Raw genomic sequence first — 27,836 nt, forward strand, 5'->3', positions numbered from 1 at the left:
AGATCGTGACCTGGCTGAAGTCGGACGCTTAACCGACTGCGCCACCCAGGCGCCCCAGGATTTTGTTTTTTCAAAGGATGCTCACAAATGTCTTGGACAGGGCAGGGGTGTGCAGGAGGTAGCAGAGAGAGGAGATGGTGACCCTGGAACCACCAGACATCCTCCTCCCAAACAAAGCTGGCCTTCTCTCTCTGCCAACCCCCTTCCCCCCCCTTCCCCCACTCTACCCTTTTAATGTCCAAGACCAGCATGGTGTCAGGACACAGAAGGCTGGCAAGGTGATCCTGGGTGGCTCTCATTTCTGCCCCAGCTGGGGTAGGAAGGACCCAGAGGAGGCTAGGAGAGAATGATGAAGAGGCAGGACCAGGAGGAGCTGATGGGGAAGGGGCCCCAAAGAGCACTGAATGGGTGGATTGGTGATTAGCACTGAGGAGACCCAAAGAGGAGGGGGTCGAGGGACAGGTGGAAAGGGCGACGGGGCCAGGACCAGGACCGCACTGACCCAGTGGACATGGGGAAGGGATGAGGCTGAGTCCAGAAGGACTGACCCAAAGGGACGAGACCAAGGGAAGGGCGACATGTAGGTGGCGGGAGGGGAGGGGGGGGTGGCTGTGAGCCTATTAAGGGGATTGGGGAAGCAAATCAGGGAGGAGGCGCTGTCCGGCGGGGAAGATCGGAGCTCTCTCCCCAGGCTGGGGAGGGGGAGGACGAGGGAGGGGGGCCGCATCCATATAAGGCGGGTCGGCGGCCCCTGCTCTCTCCGAGCAGCGCGGGCAGGGGCGGCCGCATCCCGATGACTGGGCGCAGCGACATGGAGCCGCCGGCCGCGTTCTCGGGCTTCCCGGCCCTGCCCGCGGTCGCGCCGTCGGGGCCGCCGCCGTCGCCGCTCGCCGCGGCCGAGCCGGGGCCGGAGCCCGAGGAGGCGGTCGCGGGCCGCGGGGAGCCGGAGCCCGCCCCCGCGCCCGGCCAGGGGCGGCGGCGGCGGCGGCCCCTGCAGCGCGGGAAGCCGCCCTACTCGTACATCGCGCTCATCGCCATGGCGCTGGCGCACGCCCCGGGCCGCCGCCTCACGCTGGCCGCCATCTACCGCTTCATCACCGAGCGCTTCGCCTTCTACCGCGACAGCCCGCGCAAGTGGCAGAACAGCATCCGCCACAACCTGACGCTCAACGACTGCTTCGTCAAGGTCCCGCGCGAGCCGGGCAACCCGGGCAAGGGCAACTACTGGACGCTGGACCCCGCGGCCGCCGACATGTTCGACAACGGCAGCTTCCTGCGGCGCCGCAAGCGCTTCAAGCGCGCCGAGCTGCCCGCGCTGCCCGCCGCCGGCCCGCCGCCCTTCCCCTACGCGCCCTACGCGCCCGCGCCCGGGCCCGCGCTGCTCGCGCCGCCGCCCCCCGCCGCGCCCGGGCCCGCGCCGCCCGCGCGCCTCTTCAGCGTCGACAGCCTGGTGAACCTGCAGCCCGAGCTGGCGGGGCTGGGCGCCCCCGAGCCGCCCTGCTGCGCCGCGCCCGACGCCGGCGCCGCCTTCCCGCCCTGCCCGGCCGCCGCCTCCCCGCCGCTCTACACGCCCGCCCCCGAGCGCCTGGGGCTGCCCGCGCCGCGCCCCGGCCCCGGCCCGCTCCCCGCCGAGCCCCTGCTGGCCCTGGCCGGGCCCGCCGCCGCGCTCGGCCCGCTCGGCCCCGGGGAGGCCTACCTGAGGCAGCCGGGCTACGCGCCCGGGCTCGAGCGCTACCTGTGAGCCTCCGCGGCAGCCAGCCCCGCCCTGCGCGCCCCGTCCTGCCCGGCTCGGCTCGGCTCGGCGCGCGCCTCGGGGACGGAGCGCGCCTGTGACACCTGGCCGCCCCCACCCCATTCCCACCTGTGAGCCCCCTCGGGCGCTCCCCCGGCGCTGGATCGGGTCCCAAGTCCCAGAGCTGGAGCGCCACCAGCGAGGGAGCCCCGAGCCTTCGGAAGCCAGACTTTCGCTGTGAAGTCGCCTCCTCGACTGGCTGCTAACTTCTTCCGCCTTCCCTCGAGTTTTCACAACACATTCGAGGTCAGACTTCTGGGTTCATGACTCCATTGCTGTCTTGCCTCCATTTCCCCACAAGTTTGCCCCCACCCCCACTTACCTGTCTGCAATTTTTTTAACTGGGAGAGAGCACCCCTTCTGCACAGACACACCTGTCTATTTCAGTCCGGGAGGACAGTTCTTCGAGATTTCTGAACAAGCCTTACCAGGGGCTCCTGACTGAAAGGGGGGTTAGTGGGCTGCCTCACCATTTGGAAAACGTAGGGCTTACTGGGTTATTATTTTTTTAATTAAAGCTGGTTTGATTAAAAAGAAAGAAAAAATCTTCTTCTGGGCTCGGTGTGCTGGCTGGTGACTTGGGGGAGTGGTTTGGGGGTGAGATAGGGGGTGAGTTTCATTCAGGGTCTTGGGTTGCCACGGGGTGAGCACCTGGTCCGTTATCAGGCAAAAGTTCACGAAGCAGAACTAGGATGTGATTAAGCCATAGCTGTGCACATAGTGGGCCTAGTAAAATGCCACCACTTGCTGCGTCCCAGAGGCTGGGCCAGATGAGAGGGTGTGTGCATGGCTGTATTTGGCTAGTGAGTTTGTCTGCTGTGTGGGATTATTCCCAGCTCCCATGGATAAAGGAGCATTGGCCACTTCTCTAACAAGCTCTTCTAGAATGTGCCAAGCACTGTTCAGGCAATGGAAATACATCATTAAGCAAGTGGGTGAGATCCCTGCCTAATGGAGCTTATGGATCTGTGGGGGAGACACATTACCCATCAGTCCTCAGAGAAATGAGATAGATGCTGTAGAGCCTTGCTCTCCAACTATGGTCCACGGACCTTCAACGTCACTTGGGAGCTTGGTAGAAGTGCAGAATCTCAGGCTCCACCTCAGACCCACTGAATCATCAGATTCTGCATTTTGACAAAATCTCCAGGTGATTAGGATGCACGGTACTCTGAAGGAAAGGCACTGAATCAAGACTGGGGGCTAGATTTAAAGGGCTAAACCTCGTAACTTTAAGGAGGGGGACCATGAACCACATGTTCCCCCACCGAACTTCTGGAGCTGGACTCTGCATCATCACCTATGCCCCCGGTTGTACCTACCCTGCTAGATTTAAGCTGGGGCAGCTGCTACCTGAGCTGGTTACCGACTGTCCCCAGCACCACGGACAGGGCAGCTCAGAGGAGAGACTCAGAAGCTGCAGTTCCAGGGAGTTGGCCTTTGACCCTGTCCTGCTCCCTGGTGCTGACCCAAATGGTAAGCATCAGGCTTTTCCAAGCTCCCCTGCCCCAGGACTGCCAGTCTAGTGGGACCTGGATTGGGGGTTGGGGAAGGGGATCATGTGTTGAGTTCAGGGTGAATGTGACTTGCATGATGGATGTTGGATGTGCCTGATGCACCTCTTAGTGACAAGGATTTAAAGCTCTGGAGTGGTGCTGGAGGGTGAGGGTGGAGACTCAGCAGCTCATAGGGGAGAAAGGGCAGGAAATCTGAGAAGGCAGGGAAGGCCCTCTTTGGTGGTAGGACACTGGGTAATGACTGTCTGGTATGAAATGCCCCGAATAGACACCCTCCTTTAGCTATTAACCCCTTTGAGGAAGAGTCAGACCTAAGCTGCCTGAAGCATAGGAGCCCTTCACTTAATGCTTGTTGACTGACTGACTGACTGACTGACTGACACAATGTTGTGCCTAGCTTACTGAATAATGACTGGGCTGACAGTACTTTGACAACTTCTTATCCATTCCTACTTGCAGTCCTTGCAGTGACTTGCAAAAGAGGCAAAAGAGGTGGAGGTGGGGGCTATTTCCCCATTTGTCACATGAGAAAATCGCCCCTCCCTGGAGTCCAGCAGGTAGCAAAGATCCAGCCAGTCTCTTCTCTAAGGAGTAGAGTTCCATAAACATCAAAATATAAACTTTCTTCTGTTTCAAATGATGTTACAGCTCTTCCTTCTGCCTCAGAGCACCTCTTGATAAAATCCTTCCAAATCCAAAGACTTTCCAGAGGAGAGGAGAACCTTTCTCAGTCTATTGAAACAGGAAGTACCTTGTGAGCTCTGATTTCCATTCTCGTCACTGTCCTACAGTTCTCTGTCTTGGAACTCTGGGATCTTGGGACTCTGAGGACAAGGTGGGAAATGTCTGTCCAGAAATACTAGAAAGGTCACTACTAAACTGGAAAATCAGAGAGATTTTTTAAATGCCTCTTTAATTTTCCTTTATTCAACAGTGTCGGGCTTGCTATGTGCCGGGCCCTGTGCTGGGCTCTGAGGCCAATACAGAATCTGTTTATGCCCTCACAGAATATGCTACATGTCATAGAATGCCCTAAGAATTTTGACACCTTGGTAGATGTTGAACAAACAAAAACAAAAGGCCTAATTCAACTCTTGTCTTTACAAGTGCCAACCACTCATCTAGAAGTAAGATTTCGATATGATTCTCTCTTCCCCCTTTTAGGGGAAAATAATCTGAATAGAGCCTTTAGGAACCTTAAGCAAATACTCCCCCCTTCATCCTTGTAGAAAACTAGAACCTATCTTTAATCTGAAGACACATTTTTGACACTTAATTTTTGTTTTTATTAAATTGAAACAAGCATATAATCTAACAAGTCAAATAGCAAAGGCCTATGAGAGTGCCTTCCCTACTGTCAGGATCCCTGTTTTGTTCCCTAGAAGCATTTACTTTCAATTCCTGTTTGTCTCTTTTGGAATATACTTCCACATTTCTGTTCTCTTGAAACAGTAATGATTAATTTCCTATCATAATAATCATTTACCTCTAAAATCATTATTTCTTTCCATCCCTGCCCAAACCATCAGCTTTTAGCATTTACATTCTGTTACCATATGAATATTGTTCTCAGATAAGCTGCTAGTGCATCATGACTACAAATTTTTTTTTTTTTGGTGCAACTTTTAACTTTTCCTGGAGTCAATGCCTTATTTTTTCATTTGCCTAGCTTTCTTTTCCCTATGGCTAAATCTTCCTGTGTTTTCCGAAAGCATTGGGGTATACTTTTTCATGAGGTCAAACTTATCAGGAAGTCTGTCATTGCTGTTGGTGGTTGTATTCTTCCTTTCCTGGGAGTATTTCTCTTAGAGTTCTCTGTCTTCCAGATCCAGTATGAGCTGACTGCTCTCCATGTCTGCTGCACAGATGTGGACCTGAAATTTCTCATCAGTGTTATCCTTGGGATTCCTTGAAATTCCCTCCACTTCTGTCCAGCGCTGGATTCTCTGCTTCCTGGATTCCACCTCATCTTTTTTCTTGGTTTATTTCTTTGTTTCAGTTGAGGTAAATTGTGGGAGAAATTTTGCACATCTGAAATTAAGATAATTATTTTATTTTATTTTTTATTTTATTTTATTTTTTTTTAATTTTTTTTTCAACGTTTATTTATTTTTGGGACAGAGAGAGACAGAGCATGAACGGGGGAGGGGCAGAGAGAGAGGGAGATACAGAATCGGAAACAGGCTCCAGGCTCTGAGCCATCAACCCAGAGCCTGACGCGGGGCTCGAACTCACGGACCGCGAGATCGTGACCTGGCTGAAGTCGGACGCTTAACCGACTGTGCCACCCAGGCGCCCCAAGATAATTATTTTAGTACGGGAAGCTAAGTGTGCACTTTGACAATGAAATGGTTGGCCCAAAGCTCTACCTTTGTAGAGTCTTATTTGGGGAGGCTGAGGAGGAGGGGAACAGGAAATTGTTTTATGGGTTCAGCATGCACTATGTATGGGGAAGCTGGGATGGTGGCTCAAAGTTATGGAAATGAGGGGTGCCTGTTTTGGCAGGAAGATAAGGCAGGGGACAGTTCTGAGTTCCTTATAGGAATATATAGGTGAGCTGAGGGGGTTGCTTCCTAACCTAGGGAGACTTGGAACACTGGATGGATGGCTTTGGGCCCAGGATGGTGCTGAGCTGGTTAGACAGTCTGTTAGACCCAGTTCAAGAAGTGGCCAACCTCACCCTGACAGGGGGAACATTGGGTACATAGAAAAGTGACATCCTTGGAAGGGACATAGGTAAGCAGATCAACAGAGAGGCTCCTTCGTGAATTTTCAGGGCCGTGGGCTTCACTTGGGAAGGCAGAGGGAAAAATGTACAACATGGAAAACCCTCTACTATTAGTGACTTGGTTGGTTTTAAGCCCATGTGAAGTACCTGTTTGGGAGATCCTGGAAGTATGAGGTTGGGGAGGATTTTGAAAGATACAGGAGGCTAAAGTAGTCTTTTTTAAACAAAAAAAATTCTGTGGACCCCCAGTATTGACCTAGACCTTAACTTTTTTTTAAGTTTATTTATTTATTTTGAGGGAGAGAGTGCACGCACGTGTGCGCACACACACGCGCGCGCGTGAATGGGGGAGGGGCAGAGAGAGAGGGAGAAAGAGAGAATCCCAAGCAGTCTTTCCTGCTCTCAGTGCAGAGCCCATCTTGGGGCTTGATCCCATGAACTATGAGGTCATGATCTGAGCTGAAATCAAGAACAGGATGTTCAACCAACTGGACCACCCAGGCACCCCAATCTTAACTTTTTATTATAATATCATTTAGTATGTGCAGATATAAAATTCTTAGACTTGTATCTTGTATGCAACTATAAAACAAAAATTTAATTCACAAATTAAGTTCAAACAGAGCTACAAAATAAAAATTCATATTCATAACATTAATCAAATGTAAAAAAGATATTGTTTTGCTGAAGCTAAATAAATCACTTGCACCATAATTGTGGCCTTGAGCGCTCCATCACAGTCTTTTGGGTTTGGTATGGCTTGAGCCACGATGCCTAAATTCATCCACCATTGTTTTCTTTTGAATGAAGTACAAGCATTCCTTCATATAGCAGCCCATGCCACCAACTGGCCCAAACACAGCATTTACTTATAAAGTCTACATTATTTTTTTGCCTTATCCCAAGATTAAAGTAGTATTACTTGGGGTTCCTGGGTGGTTCAGCCAGGTAAGTGTCCAACTTTTGATTTCAGCTCAGGTCATGATCTCGGTAGTTCCCGAGATCAAGCCCTGTGTTGCACTCTGTGCTGACAGTGCAGAGCCTGCTTGGGATTCTCTTTCCCTCTCTCTCTGCCCCTCCTCTGCTCATGCATGCTTGCTCTCTCTCTCTCTCTCTCTCTCTCTCTCTCTCTCTCAAGATAAATAAACATAAAAAAATAAAAGTAAAACAAACAACAAATGTAAATGAAGACTCTAAATATCAGGTCTCTGATATTTATATCAGGAGGTCATGGAAGTGGTCAATTATATGCTTATATGAATGTGTTTATGTGAATGTGAAATGAAAACACAACATTCAAAAAATGTTCATAAATTTCTACATGTATAAGAATATGTTCTTGGCCACATTTTGAATTAAGTCCTTGAAAATTAAAAAATGCTTATCTAGGGGAGCCTGGGTGGCTTAGTTGAGCGTCCAACTTCAGCTCAGGTCATGATCTCGTGGTTCATGAGTTCAAGCCCCGAATCAGGCCCTGTGCTGATAGCTCAGAGCCTAGAGCCTGCTTTGGATTCTGTGTTTCCCTCTCTCTCTGCCCCTCCCCCACTCATGCTCTGTTGCTCTCTCAAAAATAAATAAACATTAAAAAATGCTTATCTAAATAACTCTCAGGTTAGAGGAAAATTACTATGTATAAATTAATAAAGGTGAGAAGAGTACATATTAATCCATAGGATGTAGTCAAACCTGTGCTCAGAGGAAATTTCATAGCCCTAAATATCTATTAGAGAGGATCTGGGGTGGGTTGGGGTGGGGAGACCAATGAAAAGGTTACTGCAGTATCCAGGCAGAGAAGGATGGTAGCTTGGTGGAGGTAGCAGTAGCAATGGAGGGAAACAGGTATACAAAGGTATAGAAATGATCAACCATTTGGCTAAAATCTATTCCACAGAGGTTACAAACTTTCCCATTTAATCATAGCCTCATGCTGACCCTGAAAGCTTGGGGTGGTCAGTTGACTGGCACACAACCTGGTCTGGCTTGACTGATTTGAGGAGTGACTAATCTCAACACACCGATTAGTACAGAAGAAATGGAAAACACTGTCAGAAACTGTCCCTCCATTGGTCCCACCAGAGAGCACCTAGACTAGCTGATTTTACCCATGAATTCTGTCAAACTATCAAGAAACCCATTTTTCCAGTTTATATAAATTGTTCTAGAACACTGAAGAAATGGAAGACATTCCAATTCTATTTAATACGTTGTCGAAGCCTGATAAAGAAGGGGTGACAATGCAAAATATAGCCATCCTCGCATCTGAAAGCAGATGCAAAGTTCCTCAATGAAATAGCAGCAAGTCGAATCTAGTGGTGTATTACCAAAAAATGCATGATCAAACACAGTTTATTCCTGGAATGCAGGGTGGCATTATTAGAATTGTCAGCTCCAATTTACAGGATATGAAATTGGGGCTCATAAAGGTTAAGTGACTCACCTGGGCGAAGCTTAGAACTTGACTCTGGTACACCTGACTCCAAAGTCATTCTCTGCCTCTGAGGAAGAGACAAGTGGAAGTGGAAACTGGGCTCAAACCCCCACCCCCCCAATTCCTCTATTCACCCTATTTTCCGCCATGCCCCTCCACGGTCCTGATCTGGAAAGGTATCTTCCAACCCAAGTGACAAGTTTTAGTCTCCTTTGTCTTTCAGTTTTCTACTTCCTTCCCTTCTGAGCTCCATTCTCTCTGACCCCTTTCCCTGTACTCCTGTCCTCCCTCCCTCTCCCCTCATCAATTTGGTGGAGACAAGAGCGCCACCTATTGGCCACCTTTTATGTACCTGATTGGAGCAGGAAATCCAGGGAAGGAAGCCAGGATGCATTTGGATGCTGTTTTGGGCTGGGAGTTGCTTCTGGTGGCTGGAAGTCACTTGCTCCAGTGGGGAACCCAGTTGCTTAGTGTGGAAGAGGAAAACTAGCTGCAGTTACCACCTCTCCTTGGAAGCGCTCCCAGGTCTCCTGTCCTCCTCCATTCTTCTTGGCAGTTCTTGGTAGCTGCCCCGTTGTAGGGGGGCTTGGAATGGGGTTATGGTAGGCAGTCCCAGCTGCCAAGAATTGATATACTCTGTGAGAGAGAAACAGAGGAAAGTGTGCTGAGCTGAGGTCAAGAAATCTGAGGTCTGGTCAAGCACTCAGGCAACCCCTTTCCTTTCTCTGTCTTTCACAGCGATTCTCAATGCTCTCCAAGCCCCATGACTGTGTGCTCCTCCCCAGCTGAGGACTCACATGAACCAGATACTGCCCCTGCCTCAGAAGTGTCAAATATAGGTGGGAGACAATATAGTGTGTAGTGTGCTGGCAAGATGAGGGGGCTTGTAGGTCACCTTGGTCACTCACCAGTTAGAACCTCTGCTCAGCCTCACTCTCCTCTGAAAAAGGGAGAATGTGCCCTGCCCTCTCTGCCAGGGTGAGATGGCTTTTGTTTTTTTAAAAAAACTTTTTAGGGGCGCCTGGGTGGCGCAGTCGGTTAAGCGTCCGACTTCAGCCAGGTCACGATCTCACGGTCCATGAGTTCGAGCCCCGCGTCGGGCTCTGGGCTGATGGCTCAGAGCCTGGAGCCTGTTTCCGATTCTGTGTCTCCCTCTCTGCCCCTCCCCCGTTCATGCTCTGTCTCTCTCTGTCCCCAAAATAAATAAACGTTGAAAAAAAAATTAAAAAAAAAACTTTTTAAATGTTTACTCATTTTTGAGAGACAGAATGAGCAGGGAAGAGAGAGGGAGTAACAGAATCTGAGACACAGAATCAAACTCCAGGCTCCGAGCTGTCAGCACAGAGCGCGACGCAGGGCTCGAACTCACAAACTGTGAGATCATGACCTAAGCTGAAGTCAGACGCTTAACCAACTAAGCCACCCAGGCACCCTGGGTGAGATGGCTTTTGTAACTGCTAACGTTACTGTGATGGTGGATGAGGATATTCTACCCTGCCTCACTCATTGGGCAGCCTCACCAGGCTGGGCATGCAGGGCGTTGTCCTGAAATACCCCTTGTCTGGAGGCTGGGCTTGAGGTTTGGGCAGTGGAGGAGAAGTAGAGACAAGAGGGCTCCATCCTGCTTGAGCATCAGATCTTAAGCCTCAGACTGGCTCCCTGAATTGTGTAGGGGCTAGGGCTTGGCGGGCTTCACAAGGAAGTCTTCCTGGAGGAGGTGAGCTCTGGTTTGGGGTCTTGAAGGAAAGGAGAAGGTCTGCTATTCTGGTTTCTATAAAACCCCCTTTCCTCCATCCTAATCCCTGTCCAGCCGGGCAGACTGAAAAAGTCTGACTACTTCCAAAGCAATTTAGGTGGGTCCAAGACAGGAGGAAGAGACAGAGGGATGGGGAAGAGAAGAGCAAAAGGGTAAGGTAGAAAGTTTGGGGTCCTAGCGAGCCGACTCACCTACTTCCCTGCCTGATGGGTGACAGGCCAGAGCCCAAAGGCATCCACTAGATTGGGCTTCTATGTCCCTGCCTTCAACATTAGCCACCAACCATATTTTCAGGTTGGGGCCCACAGAAAGTGTTTAGCACATAGTTACACTTTTTCTATTCACACGTTCTACATACTTAGCCTCATTCATTAGGATGATTCCATTGTTTGCTTGAAAGTATTTATTCAATTGTCAAATAGGCTATAAATTTACTTGGCTTTAAAATTATAAAAAGAAAGTATTCAGTGAAAAGTCTCCCTTCCATTTTTGTCATTTATTTGCCCCAACAGATAATAAGTTATTAGTTTTTTATTCATCCTCTTAGCTATTTTTGTTGTATATACAAACCAAAACAAATATACATTATTTTCTCCTTTAAAAAAAAAACAAAATGGGAAGCATAATGTTTACCCTGTTGAGTATCTTGAATTTTTTTCACTCAATAATATACCTTGGGGTCTTTCCAGATCAACAGATAAAGGGCTTCTTTATTCTATTTTACATAGTATACTATTTCCTCATATAGATGTGCCACTATTTGTCCTCCTATCAATGGACATTTACATTGTTTCCAAGCTTTTGGCATTCCCAAACCAGTTGCAATGAGGCCTTATACATATATCAGTTGTGCGGGTGTATTTGCAGGAGAAATTTCTGGAAGTGCATTTCCACACAGTCCTTGTCAGGACACCAAGCTCCCTGTGACCACACTGGCTCTTTTGGTAACTGTCCACTTTTATTTCTCAAAGGGCCCCTTGGTGACTGTGGTCAGAATTCCACTTTCTTAGGACTGTCCTCTCCCCAGTGATCTTCCCATCAGAATCTCTCACTAGGGCCCCTCACTAGATGTTTTGCTCTGGATCTGGGAAGACTGGACACTTGCCACCTCCACTCTGGGCGGGGTCTGTGCCCTGGCCATCAATATGTCCAGAGTAATAGGCTCCTTCTCCTTTCCAGTCCCCAGACCCTGGGCATCAGTGGCAGGTGTAGGAAGCTCGCTCTTCGGACCTCTACTGTTCAGGCCTCAGGCCTCCTGCCAAATGCTGCCATCTCCCCTTCTCTGCCATCCCCTGTCTCCAATTGTGATTCCCTTCTTCTCATCACAGGGCAACATTCCTCTCCGGCCTTGGATTTCCCATTTCATCGGGAGCGGCCCCAGCTTTGTGGGAGAAGTGGATGAGGGAAGATCCAGCAGCAGACTCCCTGTGAGAGGCATGCATGTGACTAAGGGGGAGCCAAACTCCACTTCGTAAAACAAGGCCCTCAGCAGCCTGGGAATGTCTGCGTTGGCCCAAACCTGTGATGTCAGCTCCTGTAGCAGATAGCACCATTCTGGCTGACCTAGATCAGGATGAGCAGGAGCCTAGGCAGGTCAAGACCATGCAGAAACAGGGTTACTGCTGTGGATGGCAATCACTCATGTTTGGAATTGTACGTAGGGCATGGTAGTTAAGAGCCCTGATTCTTGAACCAGACTGTTCAAAACAGGGGATGCACTTCTTACATGTGGATAAGGATAAGGAAACAGAGGACCTGGGAGGGGCAGAGGCATGTTTGAGATTATACAGGAAGGCAGGCACAGGGATGAGAGTAGATCTCAGGCCCCTCGACTCAGGCTCCACTGCTCCTCTCCAGTCACAAGAACATATCAGGGGGAGATGCATTCTGCTAGAAGGTTGGAGCAAGCATCCTCAACAATGTGAAGGTTGGAGAGGCCAGCCAGGATCTTCACGGAGGCAATCTGACCCATAGTTGGCTCCAGCTATAGTACTAGGTATCAGGAGTCCCTGTGAGGTGGCAGGCTAGAGAATTTTCTTGGTTTCTGTCTCCGACCCAGCTATCTGGATCCTTCACAAATGAGGAAACTGGCTTCGGAAGGTTATTTGTTTGAGACAACTACGAGGTGGGGACATAATTTGAACCCCTCTCTGACTTGTAGTCCATCTGCTGTACCTAGATGCCTCTAAGATTCCTATCCAGTGAAGGGCACCTGGGTGGCTCAGTCTGTTAAGTGTCTGACTCTTGATGTCAGCTCAGGTCATGATCTCATGGTTTCTACGACCCGTGTAGGGCTCTACACTAACAGCTTGGAGCCGGCTCTAGATTCTCTCTCTCCTCTCTCTCTGCTCCTCCCCAGCTCATGCTAATGCTCTCTTTCTTTAAAAATAAGTGAATAAACTAAAAAAAAAAAAACTACCCCAACATTCCTATCTAGTGATTACCCAGCCTCTGCTCACACATTTCCAGTGATGGGGAGCTCGCCACCATCAATGTAGCCTATCACACCTCTGAGGGACAGCCCTATTGGAATGCTTTCCTTCCATTGGGGTCATGGATATTGAGTCTCCTGACAACCTTCAGGCTCCCTTTTGCCTGGGTTTCTGTGCTCCAGGTCAACGTTGTAGAGATTTGAAGATGGGGACTGTGTCAACCCTGGGCCCTTTATTTTCCAGGCTAATGACCCTAGACTGGTCCTTTGTGTCTTTGGGCATCTTCCCATCCCCTCCTGTATTAATTAGGGTTAAGTTCAGCTGTGAGTAACAGACTCCACCCTGCCCCCTGCAAAGAAACTTCCACAACAGTGGCTTAACCAATATTGAAATGTGTTTTCTTTTCACATAAGTCTGTGCGGATGGTTCAGGGTGGTGTGGTACCTCAAAGGTTTCAGGGACCCAGGATTCTTTTCTCTTGTGGTTCTGCTGTTTGTGAAATTCAACTCAAACTAGCAGAATCTCGTTAAACTTAGCTTAAGAAAAGGGAGAATATCATTAGAATGTCTGGAAAGTCGAACATGAAAAAACGCTCAACATCACTCATCATCAGGGAAATACAAACCAAAACCACAATGAGATACCACTTTACACCTGTCAGAATGGCTAACCTTAACAACTCAGGCAACAACGGATGTGGGCGAGGATGCGGAGAAAGAGGATCTCTTTTGCATTGTTGGTGGGAATGCAAGCTGGTGCAGCCACTCTGGAAAACAGTATGGAGGTTCCTCAAAACACTCAAAATAGAACTACCCTACAACCCAGCAATTGCACTACTAGGCATTTATCCACGGGATACAGGTGTGCTGTTTCGAAGGGACACATGCACCCCCATGTTTATAGCGGCACTATCAACAATAGCCAAAGTATGGAAAGAGCCCAAATGTCCATCGATGGATGAATGGATGAAGAAGTGGTAAGTTTATACAATGGAGTATTACTCGGCAATCAAAAAGAATGAAATCTTACCATTTGCAACTACGTGGATGGAACTGGAGGGTATTATGCTAAGTGAAATTAGTCAGAGAAAGACAAATATCATATGACTTCACTCATAGAGGACTTTAAGAGACAAAACAGATGAACATAAGGGAAGGAAAATAAAAATAATATAAAAACAGGGAGGGGGACAAAACATAAGAGACTCTTAAATATGGAGAACAAACAAGGGTTACTGGAGGGGTTGTGGAAGGGGGGATGGGCTAAATGGGTAAGGAGCACTAAGGAATCTACTCCTGAAATCATTGTTGCACTATATGCTAAGTAATTTGGATGTAAATTAAAAAAAAAAAAAGAATGTCTGGAAAGTCGAAGAGTTCTAGTTTCAGGCAGAGCCAGGGGACTCGGCACTGGTGTTAAGCTGTCTCTCTCTTCAGGCTGTTTCCCTCTGTGTACAGGCTTCAATGTCAAACAGCATTCTCCATGTGACCTTCTGGTACGAAAGGAGAAGCACCCCTCCTGCAGTCCCAGAGCCCATATATCCCTGAGCCCCAGACTCTCCATATCCTGCAGTCCCAGAGCCCAAAAATCCCAGAGCCCCAGAATCTCCACATCCTGCAATCCCAGAGTCCATTTGTCAAATCTTGTTGAAGGAATGACCAGCTAGGCTTAGGTCACTTACTCCTGCATAGACCAGCCACTGGGCCTTGAATCTGCAATGCTATGGTTGATCACGCTGGGTTGTCTGTCTGCTCTTGGAAGTAAGTGTGAGGGACACAGAGATTGGACAGTCCCATCAGGGGACTATGGGAGGGGAAGTCTTACCCAGCAGAGAGCTGGGACATCCAAAAACTGTGAATGTGTTCAGTTCATCATGGTAAGGAGATTGAATTTTGTCTTACAAGCAATGGGGAGCCCCTGGAAGATTTTGGCAGGATTTGGCTGGTTCTAGTGGTCACAACATTTTTAAAAGAAGGAAACTGAGGCAGAGAACACGAGAGAGAAATCCAATGAGTGCTGGGGTCAGGGACCATGGAAGAACTATCTCTCACAGGGGGGACATGTTATCCCTTCAGTGGGGACTGATGGAGGAGAAACATGTCTGTCTTCAGAGAACACATATTTCCATTGGTGATGTCATCTATCTTTCTGGGGAGTCCCAGACAAGAGGGAGAAGTACGTCATGCCATTCGTTCATTCACTCGTTCAGTACTATATCCACATGTCTAACATCCACTGAATACCTACTATGTGTTCAGTTTTGTCCCTGGCAGGAGGCAGAGTGATTGAGAATGATGAGGAACATTTAATGAGCTCTTTCAAAGTTTCAGGCACTGGGCTGAGTGCTTTATATGGATTATTTCATTTGATGCTCACAACAACTCTATGAGGTAGGTAATTATCATCCCCACTTTGTAGAGGAGCAAGAGAGAGGATGAAGGCAACATAAGGAGCATTCTCAAGGAGCTCACAGTCTACAGGGGGTGACAGACCCGAAAACCAGTCATGACAATGGAGGGAGCTAAGTGCTTTGGGGGCACACGGGCAGGAGCCCCTCAGAGCCTGGCCAGTGTGAGATGTTGTCTGGGGAAGCATCGCATGAAGCCTGACATTTGAAACGGGTAGAGGGTTAGGAGGACTGAGTCAGGCAGGAGTGAGCCTCATGCAAAGGTACAGACGTGAGAAAGGGAGAGCAGTTGTGAGTGGAGTGCAGGGGTTGCAGGGGAGGCTGGACAAGCAGGCTGGGGCCAGGCAGCCTGGTAACCTGTGCAGACAGATGAGCAGGTTTGGGGCAGTAATTACTGGGGCCTCATGGAAATTGCATGAAATTCACCCTCTTAGCTTCTTCTTTAACTTATTAATTGCAAGCACTAGATGGCCTCCTCCTGGGGCTCTGAGGTCTCAGCAGCACCCCGTGGGTGTGCATTAGCAGCAGGGGTTTCTTGGCTCCCCTCTCCCTTCCCAGGACAGAGGGGAGTGTGGTAGTTGCTTGATTCGAGGCTGTGCCCAGCCTCCAGCCCATTCACCTCCTGATGTGGGACACTTAGCCAACCCCTGAAATTTGTTAGGGCCCTTCAAAGTAGCTTGATCTGGGCTAGGGTTGAGGAAAGGGAGTCTGACTTTCTAGGGCAGCTCTGCTCCTTCTTCCTTCCTGCCCCACCCTGGAGCAGTGACCACTCCCACACCCCATTTGGCCTGTATTTCCCCTCTCCTATGTCAACCCCCCCCCCCAACCAGTCCTCACCCCTCAACATAAGCCCTTCCCCACATCCAGGTGAAGTGGAGAGGGCTCTTGGCTTGGGAAGTGAGAGGTTAGGGATCTAGTTCCGCCTCTGCTACCAATTTGCTGTGTGACCTTGCACAAGCCAGCCCTCCCTCTGGGTCTCAATTTCCCCCTCTTGGAAACGAACTTTGAAAACCTACAGTCCAATTTTGGGATAAATGACTTCAGTCTTTATTTACTGGAGGGAAAGAAAAACAGCACACCCAGCGTGCAATGCAAAGGGTGGGTGGAGTATATGGATTAACGGTCTTTTGGGGAAGGGCGAGGCAGGAAGCAGGTCGGCTGTGCAGCTCGGTGTGCGAGCGCTGGAGTCAAGGGTTCAGGCTTTCAGTTCTGAGGAGCTCAGAGCAGAAAGAGAGCAAGATGCTTTGGGCTCTCCAGAGGGCTTCTTTCTGGAGGAAGCGGGATTTGAGCAAGGCTTTGAAGTATAAGTACAGGTTGGGAAGGGACACAAGCATGCGCAAAGAGGAGTCCGGAGGTTATGAGTCTCTGGATGACTTTGCCAAAGGGGTGGGGTGGAGAAAGGGCGCTTTGGTCCTAGACCTGGTCGTCCAGTTCCTGACTCTCTGTGTGGACGCGCCGCTCCTCCAGAGGTCGCTGTTCCCCAGGAATCCGTCACCTGCATCTACTGGGCAAGGCCGAGACTCCCTCTGGTCTCCTCGCTCTGTTTCTGTGGGGCTTACGCGGCTCCACACGGGCTCCAGAGCGGTCAGGCAACCAGCATTATGTCTCCAACCACCCAGGGACTTACGGTCTCACCAGCTACCCTACCTGGGCCTCCGAAAGGCTAAAGGCGACGGCGTGTGTGCGTGTGCGTTGCGTCGGTCACCGGGTTCGGGCGGCTGGGCCCCCTCCTCCCTTCCCTCCAGTCTTGCCCCACTTCAGGGCTGCCGAATTGCGTCCGGGTCCGAGGACTTGCTGCTCCAGCGGCCGACGTGCAACGGGGTGGGCAGGAGGCCGCCGCTAGTCTCCTGGCTCTCCGCAGCGCCGTGACCGTACGCTCTCCTCTCTCTCCCGGCTGTAGTCCCAAACCCGTACCCAGGTTTGCACCCACACATCCTCCTTCCCCGCCAGGGTCACGCGGCGGGCCTGGGGTGGGTTCGCAATTCCCACGAGGTCGCGCCGCTTCGGGCTCTGGGGTAGAACTGTGGGCCTGGATCGCAAGGCTTCCAGGGCAGTCCCCTCAATCGTGCGGATGGCAGGATAGCACTCGGGACAGGCGCCGGCCGGACACAGAGCCACCACCGTCCGGAGGGGCACACACACGCGGACAGAAAAACAGACCCCTGGACCCAGAAACCCAGGACGCACTTAGACAGTAGGGGCACTTACCCCGGAGGCTGACGCTCTGACACACCTGGAAGCGTCCCCTTGACCCCTGCCCCCAGCTGCGTGTCTCTCAGGCGAGGGGGAAGCCTGTGGCAATGCGGTCGCCGGGAAGCCAGAACCCCAGGTCCGGCGGCTGCGGGGCCGTGCTGTTTTCACCCTGGGCCCGCAACCCTCTTCCCACGAACCAGAGTCCGCAGGCTCCGCAGCTCGCTCAGGTCTCAGCCGCCGCGCGGTGCTGAGGCCGTAGGGGGGCTCAAGCGAGCCCCCCCCCCACTACGAAGTCCCAGGATAGGGGTGCTGGGAAGTGACCGTGGCCAGGCAGGGTGAAAGGAGAGAAAGACGTTTCCTCCGAGAAGTGGAGGGTACGCGAGGTGTGGGCAACAGCGGGCGGGCAGGGCAGGTGGTCGGCGGCGGTGAAGGCGCACCCGCTGGGAGCTCAGTCATTTCTGTGCAAGCAGTGGGTCCGACCTCTCTCTGAACTCTGACCCGGAGCCCGGCTCCTGTGTGGGGGGAGCCCCGCCGCCTGACGTTCGTCCTTGCAGGTCTCCGGATCTGGAGTCTCCCGCCTCCCGTCCGGGCCGGGGAAGCCAATCGCTCTGGAGCAGGCAGAGATCCGGGTGGAGGAAGGGATCGAGAGACGTCCCGGCTTCGGCCCAACAACTGTCTCGCCCCAGAGCTGTAGCCGGATGGGGGAAGGGGAAGTGGGGGCGGCTGCGCAGGTTTCGCCGCTTTCCCCTGGGCTGGCAAGGTTTGTGAATAAAATTAGAGAAGTGTGCGGGCGGGGTGTCCCCCTGTCCGGCTCAGGCCGTGCTCGGCTCGCAGAACTCACAAGGAGGCAAGGCCGCGTGCGGTCGGGCCTTGCAGCGTCCCCGCCTCTTGCTAGCTCCGCGCCGCTCTCTCATAACCATCTGATAGCTCTCGCTTTCCCCTTGCAGAGAACAGCACGGTTACAGCGACCATGAGAAGGAAAGGGAGGGGCCATAAACGGAGGGGCACCACCGAGAGCTAGCAACGCATCACGATAAACAGGCAACAACTCCTCGGTCTGAACATTCTGGAGAGGACCCTGCCCCCCCCCCCCCGTTCCCCCGACACCCCGCCCCCCCCCCCCGCAATGGGCGCCCCCAAACGCCTCCTTCCAGTTGTTTCTTGGCTGCTAGAGGGAGGTGGCCAAATAATAAGGCAGAGAAAGGAGGCTGCAGGACCCCACTAGTGATACTGTAACCAAGACCCACAGAGCCTGTGGCCTCCTGCTTCTTGAAGGCTTCAGGCATGGGGGCTGAAGCACAGGTTTCGCCAGAGGAAGTGACAGACTCACCAGAGATAGCGAACGCCACCGGAAGACACAGAAGAAGATGAGCCCACTGTGGGAAAGCTGGTGCCAGGGTACAAGTGCAGGAAACTAAATGCATTCCATGTGTCCCGTAGCCCTTCTCCCAGCCCCCAGTTTTCACCTACTCCTGGCATTGCTTAAGACAAATTGGCCCTTCTAGATTTACACTAGAACCTTGGAAGGGATGAGCGACTCCCAGAAACACCTCTCCCCAGGGAAGAGTGGAGCTTGGTCAGGGGCTAAGCAGACTTATTTGGATAAGTGAAGGAGCTCTGGCCTGAGAGTCTTGACACTTGGGTCCAAGCCAACCCTGGGAGTAGGGTGAGGGGCTTTAAAAGCCTGGCCAAGTCACATGATCTCCTGAGTCTGTTTCCACTTCTGTAAAAATGTATGTGGGCTTGAAGGGTCCGGATGATTCCTTAAGATCATGTTCCACCCCCACATTGCAGAATAGGGGCTAGGCGTCCAGTATCCCTTTTTCCCAGCCTGGGTCTCAGCAGCAGGGCCAGGCAGAGGCTGGGGTGGCAGCCGCAGCTGCTGGGTAGAATTTTGCCTGGACCATCAGAACCCAGGATATCTGGGCAGCAAATGCCTCAGCCGGTCTTACCCTGAAGCTGGGCAGGAGGCTGGAGCCTGGGGAATCCGAGAGTGCTGACAAAGAAGGGAGTTACTGGTTCATGCCTGCCACTTTAGAAATGAAGACATTCTGAAGGTGAGATGTAGTAAGACGATGCCAATGTCGTTTTTCTATTTTCTTAGATACTAGCAGAGAGATCTGGGCTGGAGCTGATATGTGGTACACAGTGTGGGGTGTCTGTGAGTGTGGGAGAGTCTCCATGAAGTAATAAGCAAGCTTAGGGTATGTGTAGGTTGCCAGATAAAATAAATCGGCTAACTCTAGCAACCTAGGTATGTGAGCTTATTTAGGCTGATGCAAAAAATTTCTTTCCAAAGCCCCTTCATCTTTTTTTCCCCCCTTTTTCCCCCCTAAAGGGCCTTATCTCCTAGAAAATTCCAATCCCTCAAGGCCTCTAGTCCCTGCCCAATTTCTTGTCCATGGTTTGAGGACTGGCCCTCTTCTCTTCTTTCCAAAGACAGTCTGTTTATGTACACCCATCACGCTAGGTGGATCCCCTTGGTCTGAGGTGTGTGGTTGTGAGGGGATCCGAGGACTTTCTCTCCCAGGATAAGAGCAGCCAGACCTGCTTGCACTCTCCTCTGCTCTTAGCCAGATGGCTCGGGAGGATGGAGACCTCTATCATGAAGATTAAGTGACAAGCACCCAGCCCTGCTCTATCTTGTAGGAGCCTAGGTGAGTCCCTTCCTCCTTCTGGGCCTCTGTTGCCACATCCGTGGAATGGGAGAGTTACATTTACACCAGATTATTCCATAGACTGGAGACTTAGATAAAAGAGAGAATGTATCCACTCTCACATCAACCCTGCTGAGATACAGCCTGCAGAGGCTGCAGCCCCCACCCTTCTCCCAGCACTTATCTTCAGGGGACCTACTTCAGCAGTGACCCGAGAGGGTTAGATAACTCAGTTATCCCAGCAGAGGTAACCCAGAGGAAGGCTAGACCAGAGCTTGGGATCAGGATGGGAGGCTACCCCACCCCCACCTTCTTTCTCTCTCCCCAAGAGTCTGCAAAGTGCTTGCAATACCCTCTTCCTAAGTAGCCTAGAGTGATATAGCTACTTTTAGGTATTAGCATGAGGTAGGTGCTTTTAAATCTCACTTTTATAGAGGAAGAAATAGAACACAAAGAGTTTAAGAAATTTACCCAAGGTGACAGAGCTGGGAAATAATAAAGTCAGGACCAGAATCCCAGCAGCCTAATTTCAGAGTCCCTGCTCTGAACTACTAGGCAAAGGAGAAAACTGAGGCTGGGTAGGGGAAGCAGCTTGCTGATTGTCATACAGCCTTGTAAAGGCTGAGGGTGCTGGGTCTCAGGCCTCGCATGCCGGAGCTTTGACCACTGCGCGGCGCTGGCGGGGCAGCAGCCCGTCCATCAGCTCAGTTCTTGCCCACAACCAGTGCCCTCACCTCTGTCTCACGCCCCCTCCCGGGTTGAGACGGGCCCAGTCTGAGCTGGAGATACTGGTTGCTGGGTTCCTGGTCAGGGGAGAAAGAGACTTAATGGGATGGGTAGAAACCCGGCTGGTGAGAAGAAGAGCACAGGACCAACCTTGTGTGCACAGGATCCTGAGAGATGAGGCAACGCTGGCCCAGGGCTGAGGTCAGGGTTCATTGAGGAAGGTCTCTGTGGGGGTCCTGCTGCTGGTCCGTAGAGCCTAAGGGTCCGGGGCCGGCCAGAAAGGGGGGGGCAGCCCTGCAGTGCGACTGAGGGGTGGGGGAAATTGAACGAGGGATTCTCGACCCCCAGAGACACCCAGACAAACGCAGGGTTTCTATTGGAAACAGAGGCAGAGATTCACTGAAGGCGAGAGACACAGAGTCACTGAGCCCAAGACAAACGGATACAAAGACGAAAAAGGGCGGAGTACAGGCAAACTCAGAGCGATGGCTCGGTCTGGGCTCCCGGAATGCGGCCAGAGCGCCGCAGAGAAGCTTCGGGGAGAGCCCGACAGGCGGGCGACGCGCTCCCGGGTCTTCCCGCACACACTCCCGCGTCTGGAGTCTCGCGGCGCCGCAAGAGGATGTGTGGCGGGGTCTCGGCCTTGGAAGGGAGGAGAGGACACAGCCGGAATCTCTCACCTCTCCGAGGCCCGGGGCCGAGAGCGCCAAGTTTGCTCCTCGCGATCACTCAAGTGCGTCTCCCTTTGGGCCGGAAGCCGCTCGGGCTCCGGCGGGCCCCGCGCTGGCAGCTTGCGTCCGCGCTGCTCCGGCTCGCGCTCGCGCTCCAACTGCGCTTCGGTCTTGGTGGCCCCCAGGCGCTGCCTTGGGAAGATGATAGGTGGGGGCGTCGCTACTTCTCCCGGCTCCAGCTGGCGCCCTCGTGAACCTTAACATCCAGGGTCTGAGCGCACTGAAGGCAGCGGCTCCAGGGAGCGGAGCGTTTGCGGGATCTGCGGGAAAGGAAAGACCCGCCTCCGGCCACCGGAGCCAGCTCCCGCCGCGGCGGCTGTTGGTTCCCGCCGGGCCCCTCCGCCGAGGCACTCCGCCCGCCCCCTCCCGTCCCGCCCCACCCCGCTCGGGGAGCTCCGCCCCGGGTTCGCGCTCTTCCGCCTTAGGCAGCCGCGAGGCGGGAGGGACTAATCCCCCTACCCCCCATCCCGGGAGGGACCGGGGGCCGAGACCGGCCGGGGTCAGGGGAAGCCTCAGCTTCTTCCGCCCGCGCCCCGGGTGCAGGCGCCCTGCTGGGGCTCCCGGGGCAGAGGAGGGGGCAGCCAGTCGGGTGCTCACCGAGAGGTGAGAGCGGCTAGTTGGGCCACGAGGGGGCGCTGCGGAGCTGGGGACACCCCTCCCTACCCGCCTCAGTCCCCCGCCCCCTCCCCGCCCGCGCGCAAAACACACTCGCCCCAGAGGCAGCGCGGCGGAGCCCGAGCCGCGGCCGGAGCGGAGCCGGGAGAACGGCGGCGGCGGCGGCGGCACCATGACCCTGGGCAGCTGCTGCTGCGAGATCATGTCCTCCGAGAGCTCCCCGGCCGCTCTGTCCGAGGCCGACGCAGACATAGACGTGGTGGGCGGCGGCGGCGGCAGCGGTGGGGGGGAGCTCCCTGCCCGCTCCGGGCCCCGCGCCCCCCGGGACGTGCTCCCCCACGGCCCCGAGCCTCCCCCGGAGGAAGCCGAGGCGGACGCAGCAGAGGACGAAGAGGAGTCCGGCGGCTGCTCGGACGGCGAACCACGAACCTTAGCGTCCCGGGGGGCGGCGGCCGCCGCAGCGGGAAGCCCCGGGCCAGGCGCGGCGGCGGCCCGGGGCGCGGCGGGGCCCGGGCCGGGACCGCCGTCGGGGGGCGCGGCGACGCGGAGCCCGCTGGTGAAGCCGCCCTATTCGTACATCGCGCTCATCACCATGGCCATCCTGCAGAGCCCCAAGAAGCGCCTGACGCTGAGCGAGATCTGCGAGTTCATCAGCGGCCGCTTCCCCTACTATCGGGAGAAGTTCCCCGCTTGGCAGAACAGCATCCGCCACAATCTCTCGCTCAACGACTGCTTCGTCAAGATTCCCCGCGAGCCGGGCAACCCGGGCAAAGGCAACTACTGGACGCTGGACCCAGAGTCGGCCGACATGTTCGACAACGGCAGCTTCCTGCGGCGCCGCAAACGCTTCAAGCGGCAGCCGCTACCGCCGCCGCATCCACACACTCACCCTCATCCGGAGCTGCTGTTGCGTGGCGGGGCTGCGGCGGCGGGGGACCCCGGCGCCTTCCTGCCGGGCTTTGCCGCTTACGGCGCCTACGGCTACGGCTACGGCTTGGCGCTCCCGGCCTACGGCGCACCCCCGCCGGGCCCGGCCCCGCACCCGCACCCACACCCGCACGCCTTCGCTTTCGCCGCCGCTGCCGCCGCAGCCGCGCCCTGTCAGCTGTCGGTACCCCCGGGCCGCGCCGCTGCTCCTCCACCCGGACCTCCGACGGCCTCGGTGTTCGCGGGCGCAGCCTCGGCTCCGGCCCCTGCGCCTGCCCCGGGCACAGGGTCGGGCCCTGGCCCCGCAGGCCTGCCCGCCTTCCTTGGCGCGGAGCTGGGCTGTGCCAAAGCCTTCTACCCTGCGTCGCTGAGCCCTCCTGCAGCCGGCACCGCGGCCGGTCTGTCCACCGCCCTCCTGCGCCAGGGCCTCAAGACGGACGCGGGTGGTGGTGCGGGCGGCGGGGGCGCCGCGGCCGGCCAGAGGCCTTCCTTCTCTATAGACCACATCATGGGCCACGGTGGCGGCGGGGCAGCACCCCCGGGCGGAGGCGAGGGCTCCCCGGGATCGCCATTCGCGGCGGCGGCGGGTCCTGGGGGTCAAGCCCAGGTCTTGGCCATGCTGACTGCCCCAGCCCTAGCTCCCGTGGCCGGCCACATCCGCCTCTCGCATCCCGGGGACGCGCTCCTGTCCTCAGGGCCCCCGTTTGCCAGCAAAGTCGCGGGCCTCAGTGGCTGCCACTTCTGACCACGTCGAGCTCAGGGCCAGTTAGGCCCGCACTCCTCAGCCTCTCCCGGGAGCTCCTGCGGTCCCAGCGGAACTCAGGGAGTCTATTTATGAAGAGTCTCCAGACCTTGAGTTGGCGCGCGTGACTTGGCACTTCAGGAACAGGCTCCATGCTCAGAATCTTGCCGATAGTTGGGACGAAGCGGGCTCCATCGCTCACGGAGAGGCCCAGGTCTACGCGATGAAGTTGCAATTCATGATCCCATTCCAATTTGAGCAGTTAAGGGGGCGGCGGGGGGTGGGGGGGGAGCCTTCACTTTTTCCCAGCCTCTGCGCCTCTCAGAGGCCCCGGAGGAATGCTTTCCCGGAGGGATGTCTGCCCAGGCCCTGCGGATTCCGCCAGAAACACCAACTGCGCACAGAGAGGTCTCCCTTTCTGCCTCTCCCTTACTTCTTCCCCAACTTTGAGGCCCTGCTTGTCCAATATTATAATTTAAAGACACTTATTATCCGCTTTGTGCTTAAAAGAAAATTTCAACTTTTTTTTTCTTGCTGTTTTCCAAGGAAGTTCATTTTCTCTGAAGCCTAAAGCAGTGTCTACACAGGCAAAGTTGAACGGAGAGGTTAAGTGAGGGGTCTCCACAATCCCTGCAGAAGCTCTGGATCCCACTGCGCTGAGGAACATCCTCCCTCTTTTGTGTTGGGGGGTGCTTTTGAAGGAACTTTTCCCGTTTCCCATGGCCGGCTGGGTCCAGCCATCCAGGGCCGGCAGCCCTCACAGCATTCTGCTCTGTCCCAGGCCCTGGGATATTTATTGTAGCTAAGGCAATGAGGTTGGGGTGGGAGAGGAGGGTCTGGGTCAAGGACTGGAGAGGTGGGGGTGGGGTGGGCAAGGGCACATCCTGTGGCAGGGGGTCCTGTAATTATGTGTAAATATCTGTACAGCGGGCTGCTATCTGCGTTCTCTGTCCACTGGGTGTGCATTGATTTAGACTTCTCCACTGCGGGGAGACTCTGAAATCGTCTGATGGTTTGTGTGGAAGAAAAGAAAAATCTGTCTTCCCCCCCTCCCATTCCCCATTGGTGTCAGTTGAATAAAGGTATGTGAACTCAGCAGTCACCAGCTCTGTCTGCTTGCCTGCACTCCCCTTTGCCAGTTGGGGCTCTCCCAGACCCCTAGCTCCGGGGCAGAGAGGGAGTGAGGAAGGGCCCTGGGCAGCCCAGACAGGTAAATGAGGGCTGGGGCTTATCGGGTACAGGGGATATCGTGGCCTTGGCTATAGCTGTCAATGGGGCCAGAATTCTGGGAAGCCTGTGACCTCTCTAACACTTTCATTTTCACTCTGGTCCTAAATATCCGCCTGGGGTTCTGCAGAGAGGTTTTGTTTCAAATGCACCTGGGAACTCTCATCTTCTCGTTTAGACTTTAGTGTGGCCTGGGCTTATTTGGGTGCCCAGTGCTCATGGCCATTATACCGATGAAGTACAATTTCAGTGAATGTGTCTTGATGCATATTCTGTACGCCTCTGTGTGTGGAGGCTTTCGTGGAGCTTGTGATTCCTGTTTGTGTTTCTGAGGGTCATCACATATCCCTGCTTTTTGCCCTTCTTTGGGAGGGGGAGGTGAGTTGTATTTTAGGATAGCTGTGTTTTTTATTCCTCTGCAAGTTCATGAATGTGTGTCTGTTTGTGATTCTCTGTCACAGTCTTTTTCTGAGTCCCTAAGAGGAGAGAGATTTCTCTTTAGCCGCTGTAGATCGTTCCTTGGATACCCCTCCCCCTCACCACTGTGGACTGGTCAGAGTGAAAAGCTTGCACTGGGGACTGTGGAACCCCTCTCTCCTCCAGCCTGCAAGAGTTAGAAGTGCACACTATGAGCCAAAGGGGAGAGTTAGTGCGGTCCTCCTACTCTGTTAAAGCAAACCTCCTGAACCCCTGAGTCTTGCTCAGAGCCAGAACCTACTGCAAAACCATCGGGCTGGCTGAGTCTTCCATAAGCCCATTGAGCTTCCCAGCTTGCTGCCTGCCTGGGACTCCAGGTGGCTGGACTCACAAGCATGTTAGGCGAGAGGTGATGCTTTGGGGGGAAACAAAGATGGTTAGTTAGCTCTTTCTCTGTACATTCAACCGGGGAAATAGAGAAGGAGAAATACGGAGGTGCAGAAAGAGGCAGTGCTGCCTTCACAGAAAATAGATGCACGCTGAGGGCGAGTGTTGGGTGACAGTGGGTGACACACTGAAGGAGGAAGACAGGGTCAGGGAACCAGTTGTAGAGAACTTGAGAGGGTCAAGCAGGGAGAAGCCCCGCAGACCTCTTGAGCCAGATTCTCAGGCATCAGCAACAGTAGGAAAGGAGGAGGAGGTAGAGGACAGAGTGCTCTGTAGAAGGAGGGTCAGAACCAGGATCAGGGTAGGAAGAACACACCAGGGCTGAGGAGCTTTGGTCTCCTGTCTGAGGAGAGGCTCCGAAGTCTCTCAGCCCATTCCCCAGTGGAGGAGAGACAAGGTTGGAGGCGCGTGGAGTAAATGCAGCCCCTTTGCCAGAGGTGAGGTGCCTTCTCCTCCATCTCGTGGAGACACTGCGGGAGGGTAGGGAGGTAGAATGCGGTGGGCCACCTTCCCAGGGTTTTATCAAACAGCCCACAAGAAGTAAGGTAAGAGTCAGCGGTCAAAAGAGCGAAATGCCTGCTGATACGGGGATAATGGCTCTGGCTGGCTGCTTGGTTGGCTTCGGTTGCGGAGTTTGATTTCATTTCTTTTGAGAACGGTTGGACATGACCATGTGTGTGTTTGCCCCTCAATAAAACATTTTGTAGCGTACATGGTCTCATTTACCATGAGTATGTCACTCCCAGGTATTAGGTTGGAGCTGCAGGTAAAAGATTTATCAGTTGGTTTTTTCCTCTTTAGAAGAGAAAAAATTAAGTCAGCCAGAAGGTGGATAGATAGATAACTGCTTCAGCTGTTACTTCCAGGAGAAGCAGCAGATCCTTCTGGACTCCTCAGTGTGTGATTGTGAAAGTGTGTGTGTGTGTGTGTGTGTGTGTGTGTGTGTGTGTGTGAATTCATCTGAGCATGTTGCTTGTATCTATCTATATGTGTGTCAGAGGGTCCGTAGCAGGAAAAGATAGAAATAAGAGCATTGGGAAGAGTGAGATGCACCCTTCCAGGGGCTTCTAAGAAACTTGAGGCCACAGACCCATGGTTCAGATCCTAGTTTCACCATGGGCCAAGAAGGCCAGATCTGGCTCAGATTATGGCTGGGGGGTGGGGTGGGCAGAAAGAAGCCACAGATGCCCAACTAGCCTTGAAAAAGACCAAAAAAAGAATTGCTGAGAGACCTGCACTACTGAAGGCAGGGGAGATGGGAGGGTGTTTAGAATTTGAGAGTCCTTTGGGTTGTGTGGGCCCAGAACCTGTAAATGAGGAACTGGCAAGGACCCACCTGAGACCTGGACTGTAGGGAAGAGCAGGAAGAAGGATGAGGGAATTGCAGATTTGTAAGGTAGAGCCCTCTGTCTTGTTCCTCCCAATCCACAGACCAGAGGGATTCTGTAAATGGCTCCTTCCCACCCTGTGGGTGCAAAGGGTGCATGTTCTGTGTAAGGTGGCTTACTTAGGGATCAGCCTCCTGGGAGGAGAAAATAGGGGATCCCATCTGGAGCAGCTTCTGTGGGTTCCCTCCCAGTCCTGGTAGAGACAACTGAGCTTCTACCCCCGCAGGCCCCAACAATCGGTCACAATAAGAAAATATCCAGGGCACACCTTCATCTCTCGAGGTGAGAAAAAAAAAATGCTAAGAAATCGGCCTGGGGTTCAGAGAGTGCTGTTGAGAGCGGGCAGTTTAAAGGGGAAGAAAATTGGCGAATTTCACTGGTCAATTTCACTTCATTTCGTTCAATTTCGTTCAATTTCATTCCTTTTCATCCGGCGCCGGGAGGCCCGAGGCCACAAGGAGGGGGAGGGGTCTTTCCGGACAGAATTTACCCCATCTTGCAGATTTACTTTCTATGGCTGAGAACAGCCTTGATTCTCAAACTTTGACATACGTCTTTCAGCCACGACCAGGGGCAGGCATTTTATTTTAATTTATTGAAGGGCATTAGGTTTGGGTGATCGAGGCACATCGGTGAACCTCTCCCCACTTCTCTCTTGCAGCCCAATTAAAGTGGTTAATTCTTTTCACCGCCGATTCCTCCCCAT

General features: G+C 53.3%; 2 protein-coding genes and 1 long non-coding RNA gene across 3 annotated transcripts; 2 read left to right on the top strand and 1 right to left on the bottom strand.

The window, feature by feature from the left end:
• The first annotated feature begins 277 nt into the window (after positions 1–277).
• On the top strand, positions 278–2,342 carry FOXE3 (forkhead box E3). Its single transcript, XM_043574923.1, has one exon. It carries the CDS (start codon positions 794–796, stop codon positions 1,739–1,741), a length of 948 nt encoding a protein of 315 aa, XP_043430858.1. The 5' UTR covers positions 278–793; the 3' UTR covers positions 1,742–2,342.
• Positions 2,343–4,571: 2,229 nt separating this feature from the next.
• LOC122480475 lies at positions 4,572–21,718 on the bottom strand. The gene is made up of 3 exons (XR_006296577.1): positions 20,787–21,718; positions 8,818–9,101; positions 4,572–5,340 (listed from the first exon to the last, which is right to left on the bottom strand). It is a non-coding gene; the product is annotated as an uncharacterized LOC122480475 (long non-coding RNA).
• A 326-nt stretch (positions 21,719–22,044) lies between these two features.
• On the top strand, positions 22,045–23,760 carry FOXD2 (forkhead box D2). Its single transcript, XM_043574924.1, has one exon. The coding sequence runs from the start codon at positions 22,155–22,157 to the stop codon at positions 23,652–23,654; it is 1,500 nt and encodes a 499-aa protein (XP_043430859.1). The 5' UTR covers positions 22,045–22,154; the 3' UTR covers positions 23,655–23,760.
• Positions 23,761–27,836: the final 4,076 nt, after the last annotated feature.

This window comes from Prionailurus bengalensis, chromosome C1 (assembly GCF_016509475.1).
Source record: "Prionailurus bengalensis isolate Pbe53 chromosome C1, Fcat_Pben_1.1_paternal_pri, whole genome shotgun sequence".
Classification (NCBI taxonomy): Eukaryota; Metazoa; Chordata; class Mammalia; order Carnivora; family Felidae; genus Prionailurus; species Prionailurus bengalensis.